The 19,125-nt window shown below is 39.7% G+C and overlaps 1 protein-coding gene across 4 annotated transcripts in view; it reads left to right on the plus strand.

The window, feature by feature from the left end:
* Positions 1–19,125, plus strand: part of TGFBR3 (transforming growth factor beta receptor 3) — a 205,829-nt gene that overhangs the window by 111,245 nt on the left and 75,459 nt on the right. For all 4 annotated transcript variants that reach the window (XM_082655951.1, XM_082655953.1, XM_082655952.1 and 1 more), the window contains one exon: positions 18,345–18,482. In XM_082655951.1, coding sequence (XP_082512077.1) covers positions 18,345–18,482 — 138 coding nt within the window. The remainder of the gene's footprint in view (positions 1–18,344; positions 18,483–19,125) is intronic.

Below are 19,125 nucleotides of genomic sequence, written 5' to 3' on the forward strand. Positions count from 1 at the left end.
AATTTCATTTTGTGTTTTATCCTCTTCTTTCAGATTTTTTATCAGTGCTGCTTACAGTAACCAAGTCTTGTTGGTTCAAAAAGTGGCAGGAAGAAGTAAAGAGTGGGGGGAAAATGAGAGAACTTCATAACCTCACACCTTGGATTCAGAGCTGGCCACAGTCATTGAATGAGTCAATTATAGTGACTGAGGCTTGATCTCAGCCTAATGATTTATGGTTAACCAAGAGCAACCGTTGTCCTCATTAAGAGAGATTATCCCATCAAAATAGTGTTTTTAGAACCTGACAATGTAATAATGTTTGTGTTGACACCTTTATTTTTAAATCATATTTTGATTTATTGGAAAGATAGAAAGTAGAAAAATCTGCCAGTCTTCCTGAAATTCAGAATAAATCATGCAGCTCTCTTATTCAAAAGTATATCTAAAAGAAATTAGCAAAACCAAATAAATTAACTTGTTTTATAATCTTGTCAACGCTACCTATTTTAAAAGACCCTGTAAATCTTGATCTACCTTTAGGATTAGCCTTGAGAATTTTATGATTTATTTTGCTTCTGCCAAGCATAAAAGACTATAGGGCATACATTGACCCAGAGTTAAAGTGAAAAAAAAAAAAGAAAAGAAAAGAACGAAATTCTCTAAAAATGCTCACATTGGTCTGAAAAGTTTGATAAATTCATTTTGGAATATTTTCAGTTCTTAAAAGAAGAAAAATCTTCTATTTTAATCTCTTGCGTTCACTTTGGCAGGTTCAGCTAAACTTTTGTCAATCTTTCCTTTTAATTGAGTACACAAATCATTTAGTGTGACCTGGCATTTATGAGTTGATGACTCAGTCACATCAACCCATTCTTTTTCATCAGCTACGTCAATTCCTAGGGATCTGCCTTGAAGACTGTTACTGACTCTACCAGTTGCTCAAAGAACGGTAGGCTTTGGTTTAGCCCCTTCATTTATGGGGAAACTGAATCCCAAAGTAGGATTCCAAAAGTTCTTAGGCAGAACTTTTTTTCTTTAAATGAGTGATATGTCCAGAATCTTACACTAGGAAGAAGACAAGTTTGGGAAGCACCAGTGTTTGTGGTTTATAATGAAAGTTCCTTTTCTCTGTTTCTCAGGCAAGGGTAATTAACTTCCCCCCAAGGGCAGACAGTAAATCGTTTTCTGTAAATCAGGCAATCTCATCTTCATTCCAAAATTGCTTACCAACCGTTTACTTGCTTTCTCTTGTGAAAAGAATACTGTGTGAGAGATTATGACCCAAATTTGTTTCAGGTGTGTACTGGAAATATTGGAAACGTATTGTTAGGTCTTGCCAGGATTTAGGAGGGCATCTCAGGAAGACATTCCTAGGGTGGAGAATGGAGAATTGTTGTCACTTTAGGGCTAGTAAAGTAGAGGGAGCAAATGAGCTGGTTCATTTCTTAGACAGTAGAGAACTAAGGGTGGGATTTAAAGATTTTTCCATAGAATATTATAATCAGGACTGAATTACCAGGCCCGTGAGTTATTCCTTGTAAAAATGCTCAAGGCTAGTAACTCATAGTAGTTGCCTGGTTTATTCATTTTCTGTGGTTAAAATATATCCCAAACTCAACAAGTGTTTATTGAGGGCCTATGAGCTGGGGACAAAGCCAGGGAACAAACTCCTCAGGTCTGGGAGACTTGGGGTTGAGGATTAAGATTTCATTTTCTCCCCTTGCAAGTTACTCCTTGGTAATTCCTTAATAATGATACCGTATAAGACTTGGAATGGGATCCTATACAAAATGGGATTTTAAAAAAATTTCTATTACTGACATATATTCTGTTGGGCAAAAAAGTGAAGTGATTGAAGGGGATTTAATAAATTAATGTACTAATGTGATTATCTAAGTCATACTTGATATGCCAGAAGTTGACGTACCCATTATTTATCAAGAGGCAAGCCATGGTCACATCTCAGTGAATTATATTACATGCTATTCTTTCAATTGCCTTCACTGATTAGTTAAGCTTGGGTTTCACGGCCCATTGAGATCTGGCCCCAGTCTACCTTTCCAAATTTATTTCTCTATATTCTTTTGTATATTTCCTCAGCTCTATCTGAATTAAATGTTCCCCAGACCTACCCAAGCTGCCTGCCTTCCCTGTCTTGACATTTCTCTCGAGGCTCTCCCTGCCCTCCTTCCTGCCCTCTCCCCTTAGTTCTGCCTGTTCTGCCCTGTTCACTCTCAGGGCCTAGCAACAGCGCCCCCTTTCTGCTCCCCTGGACACATTTACATCTGAGCATCTTGCTCAAACCCCAGAACTTGTGCAAGTGGACCTCCTCTTCACGATAGATTCAGGAAGCAGCACTATACGTGGGACGCATCTAGAGAAGAGGAATGTGATGTGTGTGTACACATCACATTGTTCTAAACAAATTTCTAAATGTTCTATTCAGGGTAATTCGAGTTACAGATTTCTCCCTACCAATAATTTTTTTTTTTATTAATGGATTGTGTACTACCAATATAATTGAGGTTCTGAGAATTTCTTCCATAAATTATTGCTAATGGGAATAATGGTATATTTTTCTTACCTAACTTTTGAGGATGCTGTAAGGCTACACAGGTGTATCACTTTGAGTTCCTTAAAATAAAAATGTTCTGTATATTAAAGCTATCATAAACATAGTTAATAATTAACTTTAATCATGTTAATAAAAATTGAAGGCTTTTATAAATCCATGAAGAATACTCTGTAGTTGCTGCTTCTATGTGGTACAGATATAATATAGTATATTCTTATTCTTATATAGTTTCTTATTTGCTATTTAAATTATAGCATAGATTGATGGTAGTAGATCAGAGACCCTAGAACAGGTCATTCTCTCCCTTAGTGTTAAATAAGGTTTAGATAATTTTTCCTTAAATTTATAGTAATTAGTCCAGGTAAGGTCAGTATGGAATAAAGTCTGTTTAAGATTTTATCAGAAAAATCACCTTCTCTCTTTCTCTCTCTCTCTCTCTCTCTCTCTCTTTTTTTTAAATCCAGGGTTGGGATCAACAGCTGTTCTAGCATGGGCAGGGTAACTTGATATAATGGCATACATTTTTACCCTGGTCTGCTCTTAGAGCAAATTTGAAATGGTTGTTTTGGAAAATGTGCTATGAATTTATCTCTAGACCTTCGCACCAGAGCAGTTAGTTCAGCCTAGCAAAACCTTGGCACTTGATGTGCATCTTTCATAACAGAACTCTGATGCTGTGACTTGATGCCTTGAAATCAGCACAACAAAATGGTGCTTGAAGAGCAGTGTTTACTTTGATCATTTTTCAACTTCTGTGCCCCAGCCTTTCACGGAGTACAAATTGCTTTACCAGAGTTACGGGGCTGAAGCCCACGGACTGTTTTTGTAGTCTGGTTGCTGTGGTGATTCTTAGTCTTCCATGAAACTCCGTCTCCAGGGAAACAGAAACCTTTGCAGCTGTCTCAACCTTTTTGGTATTGTATCCGGTGGAGGTCTTCACCAAGCTCCGTAGCAAGCCTGAGAGTGGTTGATTTGTGTCAGCGTAAACAAATATGTGGAAACAGGACATCTCATTCAGTACATGCTGTATTTCAAAACAAATAGCTCCCCTATCCTTCTCCCAAATCATATGGGGACTTTGAAGTATCTCCAAGTCCGGCTGAAGCCAGAGTTTAGTGAGCCATCGAGATGTTGTTGGTCACGATAATGATACGAGTAAGAGCTTTGGAAGAATGACTGATGAAGTTTGTAGAGTTGCCAGGTGGGGAAGAAAGTGGTGGCAAAGGAGAAGCTTAATGGGGCTTGTGTGTGCCCAGACAGGAGAAGCTGGTTTAGGAAGAGAGACGGGCTGAGTCTAAGGATGCCAGCAGTTTGATGTTTAGGGAACAGTGAGAAAAAATGTTTTGACTTTAAACTTCAGTGGAGAACAATAAAGACAAAACCTTCCTTCCATAGGAACCGAGGGAATGGAGAAAAATTGCCATGGTTTTAGAGGGTAGAAGTAATAATAGTGAACACTTAAAGAGCACTTACTGGGATTTCCCTGGTGGCGGAGTGGTTAAGAATCCTCCTGCCAATGCAGGGGACACGGGTTCGAGCCCTGGTCCAGGAAGATCCCACATCCTGCGGAGCAACTAAGCCCGTGTGCCCCAACTACTGAGCCTGCATTCTGGAGCCCACAAGCCACAACTACTGAGCCCGCGAGCCTAGAGCCCGTGCTCTGCAGCAAGAGAAACCACCACAGTGAGAAGCCCGTGCACCACAACTAGAGAAAGCCTGCAGCAATGATGACCCAACGCAGCCAAAAATAAATAAATAATAAATTAAAAAAAAAAAAAGAAAGAGTACTTACTATAAGTGCCAGTCACTGTTCTAAGGGTTTTACACATATGGCATGTTTAATCCTTTGACATTTGATGGAATAAGCACAAGTATTATCCCCATGTTACAATGGATGAAACTGATGCCCATAGAGTCTTAACATGCTCAAGGTCCTAAGGCTGGTAAATGGAGAGCTGAGAGTCCAACTGACTCTGACCAGTAGGTCAGAGCTCTTAACCAGTAGGTCAAACTGTCTGTAATTTAGGAACGAAGGCAGAATGACCCAAAGGATTGGATTACGGGAGATACTGGCCAACTTGGAAGAAAATGTAGATCTTGGAAGAAATTAAATTATGCTCTAAAATGTGTTTATTGATTCATTCATTTGTTCATTCATTCATCATTAAATATTATGTAGTGCCTTCTAAGTGCCAGGTATTAGACTAGGCTCTCAGATGGTAAGAAGACAAGTCCCACTCTCTCCCCTCAGATAATGTGCGTGTTAACTTAATACAAGGCAGCAGGTGCTAGATGCTATAAGAAGGTCAACTGGACCTAGGTCAGGAGCATCCACTGGGAAGAGCTTCCTTCTGCCTTCTAGGGCACTGATGACTCGAAGCCTTCTTAAAGAGTGTGGTATTTTTCTGGGAGGTGAACAAAATTGATCCCAGGTGAAAATATGAAACTGTAATTAAATTCAGTATGTTAGTACATACCTCTACCTCTTTCTAAACAGAATTGAGAGGTCCCATTTGATGAGTTTACATATAGTTGCATATAGTTTGCTCTTGAGGATTTCCAAACCACAGAAGAGCAGGATGTCCAATTTGTAAACAGCACTGGCAGGAGTGGGTTCCAGGGTAACAATGGAGAGCACTTTACAGGAAGGGAAGGTTTTGAGAAGGCCTGGGAGATCCATCTTTATAGGAAGAAGTTCCCATGATGCCTCAGGTGATGACTGTGCAAAGTTCCTGAGATATGTTGAAGGCCTGTCTGAAACTAATGGATGATTTTTAACTATGGGGGCAAGCATGTTACTAGTGCTTTACAAGTATTAACTTATTTATTCCTCGTAATAACTCTAAAAAGTAGGTACTATTCTGTTTTTTTAGGTGAAGAAATAACAGCACAGAGAGGTCAAGCAATTTGCCCAAGGTCATACAGCTAAGGAATTAATGGAGCTGGAATTGAACACAGGGAGTTTGGTGCAAGTGTCAATGCTCTCAATCATTATGCTTTGCTGATTAGTCATATTTCACTTTATGGGTCTCATTTTAAGCCATAAAGGTAGTCTGTTAGATGCAAAGGCATTCTTAAGTTTAGTTTGAGGCTAATGTCAGACACCCCCTCCCCATGAAACATCTGGTCATCCACTGTTCTAAAAGGGACGATAACCTACTTTGCACATCATGCTTTATTTCTCAGGGCTGACTGGGAACCTTCCATAGTAAGTGGATAATTAATAGAAAAAAGAAACAAAAATCGCAGAGTTTAGCTACTTGTTAACTCTGGTTGAAAAGTTTGTTTGCTTAAGAATGTGGAATCTGATGGTGACTTTATCAGGTTTCTCTATTTTAAAAACAGTTATTTTAGAATATTATCCCTCGAAAATGGGTCTGAAAAATTTAACTTTTCATCATCTTTCTTTCAGAGAATAATAACATTTCCTTCACACGTTAGAGTTCACAAAGAATTATATTTGTCATAATGTAAATTATTTAACCTTCTCAACTATCCTACGTGATTGCTCTTAATCTCTTTTAAGGTTAGAGGAGATTTAATTTAATATCTTATGAAGAATAATGGCTTGTTCAAAGCTAGTTCTAATTTTAGAATCTGGGCTTAAAAGCAAGAGGCAACAAGCTCCCACAGACTCAGATATACCAAGACATGGACAGATGTGACCTGAACCTACCAGGAAAGTATTCTGAACTCTTTATGAGATACTAAAGAACTGTCATCACTTCCCTAATAGGTTTGCTTTATCCTAGTATCATTTTCTTTTGAAATAATTACTGTTGAGAAGTACTCTCAAGTATTTTACTGTATTGCTTACTAAATATATGGACTTTAAAAAACAAATTTAGCAAACTTCTATAGAGAGTAAATGAAATAGGAAGTGGGTGAAGTGATTCTGAAAGTCTTAAGAAAAGTATTCAGTAATGAAGTCATGGAATCCCTAGATTCTAGGATCAGAAGGGGTCTTTGTGGTCGTCCAGTTCAGTTTATTTATTTATTTTATTTATTCCTTGTTTGTGAATTTTGTTTCTAAAATATCTCTGGCAAGTGCTCGTCCAGCCAATCCAAGTCATTCAGAAAATTGAGAAGGATTGGAAGAAACAAGAAAATTGATGACGTTGATAGATTTTGCCTGTTTCTTTCAGAGAAGTTTAGGTCTGATTTGTCCTGCTTGGGAGCCCCGCCCAGCCAAGCTTCTATTGCCTCTCCCGATCCTTGACATCTTCTCTCCCCACACACCCTGGACATACCTCAGTCTTGGTGGTGTATTCTCACCATCTCTTCACGTGTCTGTCTTCCTCTGGACTGTGGTGAGCACATTGGGGAAAGATAGGTTGCATCTTACTCATGTTTCTGTTGCCGGTAATTGACATGGTGCCTGGCGCATCATAGGACTTAATTTATGTTGTTTGAATAAATGAAAAACATGCACAGGAGACATAGTTACTGTCCTAAGCTAGCTTAGTGTGTGCCTTGGCTTTGATCACCTTAGATCTGAAAGCCTGAGGATTGATGTGACCCTTCAGACTTCTAAGATACTCTGAGTTCCTTGTACTGTCACATGAAGCTCTTTCTCGATAAGATTTGAAACTCAAGACTTGGTCAGGTTCATCCTGTAGGAAAGTTCAAATCACATTTTTTTGGTGTGTGGTAAAAAACACATAATATTTACCATTTTAGCCATTTTAAAGCGTACAGTTCAGTGACATTTGTAGACTCACAATGTAGTGCAAACATCACCACTGTTTTGTTCCAGGACATTTTCGTCCCTCCAAAAACAAACTCCATACCAAATAGCGGTCAGCCCCAACCCTGGAAACTACTCTCTGTCTCCGTGGATTTGCCTGCTCTGGACATTTCATATACATGTAAAATCATACAACATGTGGCGTTTTGTGTCTGGCTTTTTTCACTTCACGTAACGTGTTCAAGATTCATCTATGTTGTAGTATGTGTCGGTGCTGTACTCTTTTTATTGTCGAATAATATTCCATTGTATGGATATACCACATTTTGCTTATTTCAGATCATATATATATATATATATATATATATATATATATTTTTTTTTTTTTGCGGTACATGGGCCTCTCACTGCCGTGGCCTCTCCTGTTGCGGAGCACAGGCTCCGGACACACAGGCTCAGCGGTCATGGCTCACGGGCCCAGCCGCTCCGCGGCACGTGGGATCCTCCCAGACCGGGGCACGAACCCATGTCTCCTGCATCGGCAGGCGGACTCTCAACCACTGCACCACCAGGGAAGCCCATTCAGATCATGTTTTTATAGAGAGATTTGTCATTGTGAGTCAGATTTCTTACTTCTGGCCAAATATCATGAATGGCAGAGAATCTTCATTATTATCTACAAGATCCTGGTAATTTTGGAATATTTAAATTTATAATCTAAGCCTGAATGTTTTGTAATGCAACACCCCCACCCCTTCTGCTTTTCCCATTTTGGCTCAATTTACTTCTTATTAATGGTATTTTCAAAGGACGAGTCAAAGACAGAATGGGAGACTATAGTAGTTTTGCTGCAATTGAGAAGTAGAAGACTAGTGGCTGTTGACTTAATAGGCATTTGCGTCTTCCCTGAATTATGAAATAGAGCTTAAGCTATCTGATTTTGATATCTTTTAGGACCTTCCAGACTTTGGTCAGGATTAGAACGTTTCTTTAGAGATGTATTATGGAAGAGTAGCTTGTACTTTTCTCTATTTGCATGGGAAACTAAGGCTTTGTAGTACTTTCAAACTCTGTTTAAATACAAGAGCTCCAGCTGTGCCTTCCATGTTTAACATACTGAGTAAAATTGAGAGATTATGAGCTTTTTTATAAGTCATTTTACATATAAAAAATTAGACTGTATAAAAAGTTGACAATATTTACAAATATTAAGGCAGAACCTCATATTTCCTAATGTCAAATAGGGAAAGCAGTTTTAATTATTCACTTAGAAATGAACTGATATTGTTCCCCTTTCTGTTGCTCTGCACATTCACTAGTTCCCAGCATTATGACTTGATTCACCAGGGTTTAAATTTGCTGACTATGTGTATGGTGTTGACAGAATTACAGTATCTTCATTATTGGGAAACGAACGACTGTGTATAAGTTATATGACTTGAAAATCAAATGGTTTGTGTTTGAATTTGATTGATTGATTGATTGATTGATTGCCTGCGTTGGGTCTTTGATTGCCTGCGTTGGGTCTTTGTTTGCTGCGCGCGGGCTTTCTCTAGTTGTGGCGAGCGGGGGCTACTCTTCATTGTGGTGTGCAAGCTTCTCATTGCAGTGGCTTCTCTTGTTGCAGAGCACGGGCTCTAGGCGTGCGGGCTTCAGTAGTTGTGTACGTGGGCTCAGTAGTTGTGGCTTGTGGGCTCTAGAGCACAGGCTCAGGAGTTGTGGTGCACAGGCTTAGTTGCTCCACGGCATGTGAGATCTTCCCGGACCAGGGCTCGAACACGTGTCCCCTGCATTGGCAGGCGGATTCTTAACCACTGTACCACCAGGAAAGTCCTGGTTTGTGTTAGAATTTGCACTTGTTTCATTCTGAGGTGAAATCTATTCCTCATCCCTGCTATGACACTCAATTCTGGTTTACTTGTACATAGATGTCAAGAGGTTCCTTCTTGATCTAAATAAGGAATGTTGTTCAGACTTCTTACAACTTAGTCTTTTGCTTCTTTCTTTTTTTTTACGTTTTATTTTCCTTTTTCCTTCAGGTTATTAATTAAGTGCTGAAAGGTTTTTAAGGGTATAATGTAACTATAATGAATTTGTCACCAGGTGTCCACCTCTTTACTGTAGCTTTGTCCCTTTCCAGTTAGAACAAATGTATTGAACTACTTTTAATGCTGCCTGAAGAAAATAGGAAATTTAAACCCTTCAGTACTGGCTCTGGGAAGATATGATCCCATCTTAGACACTTATCACTTACAGCATGCCAAGTTCTGTAGGCATATTTTGGCAACTTTCCCTCTGCTTTCTGTGATCATAGCTCTTACCCTGAAAACTCATTTCAGGGCTTAGGGAGAACTGATTCTGAGGAGGAAAACAGGCAACAGTACTGAACTCTAATGTAAACACTGCAAACTGCATTTGCTCTGTTGTGCATTAGGCTGTTCTGACACAGTTCATTGCCTGAATTAAAAGCATTTAAAATTCTGTGCCTCTAAGAGATAATAGAACATTTGATCAAAGAAAATAATGCTTTTTCAGGAAAAATGTTCCCAAAACACAGACAGATAACATGTTCTCCCACCTTTGACCTCTGGATTATTTGTTCTCCCTTTCTCCAGATAGGCCATGTAATGTTGAAACTATAGTTCCTCTAAAAACATTTCCACTTAAAATTATAACCTGGCTGGATGAGACCAGAATACTCTTAGGGGACTGGTACTGTGAATTTCAGGAGTTGTTTTGGTTAGAGCTTTCAAAGGAAATCAGACTTCACATTATTCCCAATTCTACTGTAATCAGAATTTAGTTTCCTTAGAGAGTGACTTGGTCTAATCCACACATCAACTGGGAGGTCCTGGAGCTCAAGGAATGATTGACTCACACCTCTGCTAATTCCGTGGCATGAAGAAATCCAGAGGAGGGTATATTTCTGCAGATTGCCAGAGCCTTAGCATTCTTGTGGCCCTCTCCACTTCCTGGGTTTATAACTCTATATGTTACATGGCTGCGATACACTTGATTCACTTGGATTTGAAATGCAACCAACACTATCTTGAATTCCATAGTGCCTTCGTTCACGAGAACAGTAAGCATTATTAGAGTTTTTGTAGAGGAGATAGAGGGGAACTCACATCAAAGCAATTCAGACAACTTTAGCTGCACTGTAGACATCACTATTCATAAAAATACTTGTTGACCCATCCCTGTGGAGTTTCACTGACCTCTCGGCTTGTGCTGACCTCCTGTTTTCTTGCTTACAACTCAGTCCCCTTCCTTTCTTCTTTGTCTTTCCCTCTTTTCCAGAAGCAAAATAGTTCCTGGCTCTTACTTCTGTAGAGCAGCTCCCCATCAACCCCTATGCCCTATGGCCAACACCCAAGATTAAGAGTGGGATGGGAAGGTAGGGAGAAAGGAAGAGTCAGACATTTCATTCTGTTCTTAGGAATAGAATATGAATATTCTTATGAATGAGAGACGTTCATTCTATTCTTAGCATTGCCACTTTCTAGCCATATACCTTTGGATAAATTATTTATCTCTAAGCACCAATTTCTTCATCTTTAAAATGGGAATAACTAGATAATTATGCAAAGCGTCTCTTGGTGAGAGTAGTGAGTCTTAATCCAGTAGATGGACCCAGGGGTCTGCTTATTGTCTTTCTTTGGGAGGTGATGGCTGTCACTACTGTTGGCACCACTATTCCTACTAACAACAACAATTCCAAGTGTAGTGTTTTTGAACATCCATATCTCAGTAATTACTCCTCTCTAGGTTTCTCTTTTGTTCTAGAAAGCTAACACTGTGTGCCCATTCAGAATTCCTTACCAGGTAAAGGTTAATGTACTAGCCCAGGGGAATCCAAATGCCATCTTTTGACGCTTAGAGCATCAAATTAAATTTAATCACTACCTGAACACTGGTGTATTTGCTAACTGTAAGGTGGTGCATAGGCAGCAATCTTTATTGAGATCCGTAACTACAACTGGCAGATGGAAATGATTAATCCAGTATTCAGATCATATGGGAATTGGGTTCTTGCTATGCCTACCTTTTAAATTAGCTTCTACTGGTCACCCCATGATTCTCTTTATTACACAGTTCTGTTTACCATAGTACTGACAAGCAGGCCATCCTGACATCCTATTATTATAGACGTAATACATGCCAAAGGACTGGCTCACTAAACAGGTAGCAAAAACAATTTCAAGCCCATTGTAAAAAGTAGACATTGAGAGGAAATAAATTGACACGGTACATATTATATGGAACTTCTGTTAGTGTTCGAAACAATAATAAAGTGTTTGGAATCGATCTGTTTATTAAGTGTGACAAAGGAATATGAAAAAATAAAAGCAAACTTTTTTTTTTTCACATTGGTCAGTTTGCCAATATTGAGTTCCTTCAATTTGTCTAGAAGTTCAGTTTCTAATACACTTCATTGCCTGAATGAAAATCATTTAAAATTCTGTGCCTGTAAAAGATAGTAGAATATTTGGTCAAAATTTTATCTTTGTTATCTACCCCTGAGAAGGTAAACATGCTCCAAAGTTTTCTTCACGTTTCACGTATTTGTATTTGCATAACTGTAAAAGATAATAAATAAAAACATTCTGTTTTCTTTGTTTGCCTAGTGTGATTCCCCTAAATGGCATAGGTGGTGCTCTGCCCTGGCCTATACACACAACAGAGGATGATAATCAGGGCAGTTATTCTCACAAAGCCTGGGCGTGGCCTCGAATTCTGTCCGACACACGTTCCAGGCAGCCCCTACCATTTGTTTTGGAAGCACGAGCTGGAATCTGTTTGCTTTCCTTAACTGTGTTTTAAAGTTCAAGTAGAACTGGATAGTGAAGTTAATGTTCTCTTTACTAGATGCATCCCCCCATCACTTTATGGCCAGGAAAGTGCAACCATATGACTCTGTAACAATTACTTGAGTCACATTTCATGAATAACTGTTATTGGTGCTTCCTTTTATTCATCTTTCAGAAAACTTGTTGCCTGCTTACTCGATGTCTAGCCCTGTGCTAGGCCCAAGGATGCAGAAATGAGTGTGACTTAGTTTCTGCCCTTGAAGAATGCCCTGAGGATTTCACAATGTAAGGTGGGGAGTCAACGGCAAACATCTGACCAGATCGTTGCCGTGCCGTGTGAAGGTAGAAACAGGAGTGTGGTCTGTGGGAGCGGCGCTGGACCCAAGTCTGCCTGCAGGACAGGGAAGATTTCCCTGGAGGCTGCATTTTGAGCTGGGCACACATGTCAGTCCTGCGGCTGGCGGGAGGGTGCTGCAGGCTACCGTCCTGAAGGGCCGTGGTGTGTTACTGACACACACAGTCCCGTTTTCAGACAGCAGATGCTTAATGCTCCAGGACGATGGGAAAGTGCTTGTCGGTGTTCCCAGACTTGCCATTAGAAGCACCTGTACCTCAGAACATACCCACACCTGGGGTCTCCCCTTTCTCAGCCTCCCTTCCCCATAGTGACTGAGCAGTGGGCTACTCTGGGAAGGCAGGGCTAGGGTCCCTGGAATCCCCTTGCAACTCTCCCAGGACTCCTTTAGAGGGTCATGACCTGTAGTTTCAGAAATACTCTTCTGTTTATATGAGCTCTTGTCCCTCAACCCCCAACCCAAATTTAGTTCCGAGTATTTTTCCAGGACATTCAAAATACAGAGCAGAGAGGGCAGACTTATTTCTGCATTATATTTCAGTCTTTCATTTTAGGGCTTTTTCCCCCTATTTTATGGTTTTATTAGATTATTTTCAGAGGTTCCCAGGGAATCCTGAATCCTGTCCTTGTTGAGGGGAGGAGGAATTAGTTTTGGAATTGACCGGCTTTGTTGCTCTCATCATGTTAAGTGTTTCAAGAAAAAACCATTGGGCAGGAACTTGATATCATTTGTCATAGCAGTGAAGTCTTTGACCTTAATGCTGCTGAGACCAGGGTGAATGGTCAGCTGACTTCCCGGGTAGCGTAGAGACACTTAGGGGGGCTGAGATTCCTTGAATTTGATGCTAACTGATGTTCTAGAAATTCAGAGAAATGTAAAAATAAAATCATAAGGAAATTTTTTAAAGTTCCGAATCCACCCCTCTAAGAATATTTTAAGGGAATCTTTTTATACCAATTCCCAGATGGCAAAAGACAAGCAGTGGTAAATAAAATGTCAGCTGTAGGGGTTCCTCAGACTGGAATATACTTTAAAACACTGCAAAGCAACTAACTACTGTTCCCCACTCCCAGCAATTGGTTGTGTATTTCAGATGCATCTGGGCCAGATTTGAGTTCCTAAAAGTCCTTTTGCCTCCATGTAAGTGAAATTTGGGTTCTGCTGTGGTTACCCTAGTGTCCTGAAGTAGGTTCATGTCTCACTGTTCGGCTGTGTAAATTACGAGTGCTATGGGACCCAGATTTAGGATGTTTTCAGTTACTGCGAACACTGTTGCTAAATGGATGTCTGCTTACCTCTGAAGAGGGCATAGATATGACTAAACACACACCAGGGTGGGAGTTTATGGGTCTTGTTTATAGACACAGTGCTGGAGTGCTTCTCTTATCTGTCTTCATGTAAACTGATTATTGGATCATCCATCTCAGAGCAATATTTGGTCTGGTTTTAGAGAACAGGAGTCCCTCTGGTAGTGTTTTGGATGACTTCACTGTTTCATGGGTCCATAGGGGCTCTTACAAGAATCAGAAATGTTGAGCTGGAACTTCACTGACACGTTAGCAAAATTAGACAACTGTTAGACCCTCGTATCAGTTGTTCCACTCGCTTTTCTTTTGCTTGTTTTAACAAACCCCAGGAGTAGGGGATCTGACTAATAAGAAAATTTTGAAGTCACTGTGGTAGAAATGTCTTGCATCTCTACCACGAATCCTGGGAAGTTCAAAACAATTTTCATATGGCATCTTTCCATCAAGAGAGTAGGGTGGTTTTTTTTCTTTTCTGTAAGAAAGTACATAATTCATTTAGATAAAGTGATTTACCAAGTTTGCTACAATGTATAGTTTTTGCTTATCAAAGATAATCTTTGGAGAGCTGAGAATCTTCACCCAGACAAGGGTCCAGAGAAAACTCTCCCTGTTGTTTTCTGGCGATAATGTGGACAGGGACATGCTTCCTAAATGGGAGATAGGAAGGTTGTCTTTCCACTCAGAGGCTTTATGCACCTGAGAGTTGGCCTTGACTTTCGTTACAACTCTGTTCAGATTCCCCAGAAGAGTACTCAAAAAAGATTTACTTTGGATTTCTTTGTAAAATAGGAGAACTACATTAATTGCATCTAGTAGTTTATTGAAGTGCACAGATAGCCTCAGAAGACCTAATATAAATAGATGTCATGGAACAGATTAGACCAATTAGCTTTTCTTTATTTGGGGGAGGGGTCAGCAGTGCATGAGGAACAGTGTCTACATCTGGGATGTGACAGATCACATTTACTTGTATTTTCTCACGACATTAGGAAGACTGAACATTCAGCACTGTTTGAGACAAACGTGATTAAAGCTGGAATTCTTGGACAGGACTTTATGGACCACTATATGGTCAAAGTATGGTTTCAAAAAGTCACTGGAACCCCAGAAACTGCATGTGAAAATTTTTTAGTTCTGAGTTGTCATCTATTATGTTCTTTCCCTGAGGGGATGATATCTTAAGACTAGAGTTGTAATTTCTAGTTTAATTACAGGGAGTAGTTTTGTTCCTGATTCTGTCATTAGAATTTTCCTACTCATCTATAATGGATTCTTTAACCTGGGTTAATGGTTACTTAACCTGGGGTTTATGGGCCCTGCAATGGATGTATTTCCCTGACGTGGTCAGAAAGTTTTATGTGCATATGGGGTTTTTTGGTGTGTTTGGGGTGTGGCGTTCATAACTTGCCTTAAGTTCTCAAGTGCTCTATGACTCCCAAAGGTTAAGAAAGAAGCCATCAGCTATGTGGGTTCAGTTTTGTCCATGGACTAAGTGATGACCCTTATTTTTATGTGTAAATTTGACATAGGGTTGAGAGTCAACTCTTTAAATTATTGTTTGGATTTCCAAGTTGGAAATTACTGAATACTATTTATATCACTTCTCCATGGGCTATTTCCTTGCTACAGTCTGTCTCACCTCTGGTCTTCAGACCATGATGACTGGACAGTTTACCCAGGGGAAAAAAACTTTAACAGAATGCTCTTACCTTTGTAACTATAGTCTATCCTGATCTGTAATTGGTTCTAAAGAGGATTTTCTTTATTTTTTACTTCTTTTTTTTCTTCTTCTTCTCTTCTTCCCCGCCCCCCCCCCCTTCTTCTTTTTTTCAGCCTGAGAGAAATTAGGCACCTTAGCCAGGAATTCTTTAAGAGCTGTTACGGGTACGTTCTCCCCACTTTTCCGAGAGCTTTTCTACCTTCGTTCTTTTGTTGGTTGTTTTTGGTTGTCCTCTAGTTTCCCTTCAGTAAGATTTATTCAAGTGGAGGAAGGTTGCTGAGGGATTAGGTGAGCAGGTGCTTGGAGGACTCTCTGTTCCTGCCAAATGATCTTTTTAAAAAAGTATTGAGTATTTTTCTTTTAATTTCCCAATCGTCGTGTCAATTCTTCTTTGCCAAATGGTTTTTGGGGCTTTGCCTGGGCCCCATGTGCCAGAGTCGGGGATTCATCTTGGCCAGACACTGCCACATATTGAAGAGGGAACCGATTCCAGGAAAGCTCAGAGAGCCATGGCTCCTAGAAATCTTTCCTTGATGGTATGAGCCAGGCCTCAACACTTTTGACCATCTGGAAAATTTTGGACTTGAGCACCAATATGTGTCTCATACATATTTTTCTTTTCATTTCCTAAGGTTTTTTTAAAAAAATTCTTGTTCATTTGAGATATATATTTATTACTATTTTATCTGTGAGCTCCAAGAAGAATCGTATGCCTGAGGACTGCAAAGAAAATCATCCAAAAAAGAGTTGATGTGCCCTCTGTGGGTATACATTGCTCTTCTTGTGCTCAATAAACAGTTTTGGAATGAATAAATCTGGAAACTTTTCACATACTATAAGTGACAGAGTGTTTCTTTGCAATTTTCAAGTACTCTTGTACCAGTAATGATTTCATCTCTCCTTTCTTCACTCTCCGTAGTGTGTGCTTTCTGTAGTGTGCCTCTCTCTGTCTAGTTCATGCTGCAGTATGAATCTCTGCCCCTGCTCTGTTTCTACAGCCTCTCCTGTTTATAGTGGCAATCAGTCTGATTATTTCTAGACGTGGACAGCATCTCCAAAATGCTGTGAGGTAGATTCTGTACAATAAAAGAACATGTTAATTTGCTGTAGCTGACATCAAATTGACATCATTGTTCATTAGTACTCTGCTTTTAGTGCTGTGCTTATGCCAGTATTAAAATGATCCTATGCTTATGCCAATATTAAAATGACTCCTAGCTCACGACAGTTGGAGTCTCGCTCATGTGTTTTTTCACTTTTTGGTAGATTAGCTAACTAAATTCCTTTGAGCCTATTAATCAGATTTTAAAAAAGCTTTTTAGGTAACATAAATTTATGAATTTGTTGTGATAAATCCATCATTAAAAAATTATCTACTCTATATCAAGCAGAGTATTAAACGTAAGACATATCTTTGCCTACTGAGTATTTGCAGTGTATTTTGAAAATTAAGACACATACACTCAGTAGCAAATGAATGAGATGCTATTATGTACCACAGTGCTAATTATTCATAGAATAAAGTACTTTTGTGGCCTTGAAAAGTAGAGACAAACATCCAGTTGGCATTTACTGAGTGCCTATCGTGCGCTAAGGCATGGATATAGAAAGTTAAGTTTAGTGCCTTATCATCAGTGACTTGAGAGTACACTGTAGTAAGTGACACTGGTGTCATAAGCAGTCTCTACAATGAAAGGCAGAGATACATTGAGATCAGAGTGAACCAGCAGCCACTGGGAAGATATCAAGTAAAGTATTCCAGCTTTGAGTGCTCTACCCCTGATGATTGTATAGATTCAGATCATAGATCTAGACCATTTAATCCTCATAAGGATCATGGCTGAGATGTACGATTATTCCCAGTGTATCACTCAGTCTGTGTCTTTTTAGCTAAAGTCCTTTTTTGTTCTTTCCCTCTCTTTTCACTATATGGTGCTCTTCGGTGAGTTCAGTTTGTTTAAATACGTGATTCTAGGGTCTTGCCTCAGCCCTCTGTACAGAAAGCCAGTGTGAGACATACTTATATGAAAGCATCTGTTCAGTATTTCTTTATTCATCCTATCGCTTTTCTGTGTTTGTGTTGACTGATCTTGGGTGATGTCTCTGGGAGGGTGTTGCTGAACCCACTGTTTCCAGATATCCTCACAGGTGCTTTTGGATGATGCTAATGACAGTGTAACCTACAGTAGTCCTTGATCTGCTATCAAAACTGGCCACAGTTTTCCTATGCAGACTCCTGGTTTTCTTCCCTGTTTTTTTCTTTTTTTGGATTGGGACTGTGTACAATCAGTTTTTATTCTGTGTGTTCTCTATGCTTCATTTCTTTGGAAAATCCCTTCGAGCTAATAGCTGGGATGATGAAAGCACTGGCAGCTCCCCTTGGCAGCCCCTTTCCCTTAGCTTTCGGCACTTTTCTTTGGCAGAACTCACTTAACTTTATAGAGGGAGGTTGGAGTTTACCTGGAAGAGAACAAAGTCATTTCTTTGGTGATCCAGAGGGATGACATGCCCCCAGGTGATTGATTCTGTACTCCAATTTTGAACTTGGTCATTTGACTTGAAGGATAAGGTAGTCCTGAGGGAAGGTAACCTTTATTTTGCCTTTGCCAACTTTGAAAAAAAGAAGTGTTCTGTTTATTTGTATTCTGCCATTACTAGGAGCTGATACATGTTTTGGTTGGAATTAATGTGGGTTGAACCACACGATATAGCTATGTTTTGTAGTTAAAAAATGATCAAATATTGGCAGTATCATCTAGTTCAACCTAATATATCGAATCCACAGAATCTGAACTAGCTTATAGCTTGTTTCTGTTAATGGTGAGCTGTGAAAAAGAATTCCAGATTCTGTGCTAAGTGATTTTAATGGAAAGCCAGTGCTAAGACTTCTCTTTGTTTCTTCCTAGGTCACTCTGCACCTGAATCCCATCTCCTCAGTCTACATTCACCACAAGCCTGTCGTGTTCCTGCTCAACTCCCCACAGCCCCTGGTTTGGCATCTGAAGACAGAGAGACTTGCAATTGGCATCTCCAGACTTTTCTTGGTAAGTGTTTGAAACCCTCCCAAAGTGATCCTTAGCATAAGGATATAATGACCCTAAAATGTTGCAAGGCTTTTTAAAAGGCTTATTTCATCGAAATAATACCAGAGTCCACAGTGTATTAAATTTGGATTTTGCTGTTAGTGATATTTGGATGGCATCGATAAGCATTCACAGAAAACAGATACCATTCACATGCCCTCTTCTGTGGATGGAGAGTCCGGTCTCTCTTGCACGATAGAGCAGGATCTGCAGTCCTTCTTTGTGTGGACTGAGCTTTGGTCTCAGCTCTGAGACCGCCTCCCCACGCTCCCCATAGTACCAGGAGCAATGTAAATATCGTAAGTAGCCATTAGGTGTGTGGTCTGTGACCGCAAAATAAATATGCACAAACCCATTTTATTTGTGTATAACACAGGCCTAATTTCTGATATGAGGATCTGTTTGTTGAGAAAGTAACACAGTGAGCTCCAAAATGAAAACATTTGTATTTTATAAAAAAGCTGGAACCCAGCTCTTGTGGAAGGATCCAAATATTACCTACTATTTGTAAATCATGTCCTTTTGAGTTTGCCAGAACATTCAAGTTTGCTAGTTGTGGAGGAATTGATGGGTTGTTTGGATAGAATATTTGGGGTATGATATC

The sequence above is a fragment of the Grampus griseus genome (genome assembly GCF_964374135.1).
Source record: "Grampus griseus genome assembly, chromosome: 1".
Taxonomy (NCBI): domain Eukaryota; kingdom Metazoa; phylum Chordata; class Mammalia; order Artiodactyla; family Delphinidae; genus Grampus; species Grampus griseus.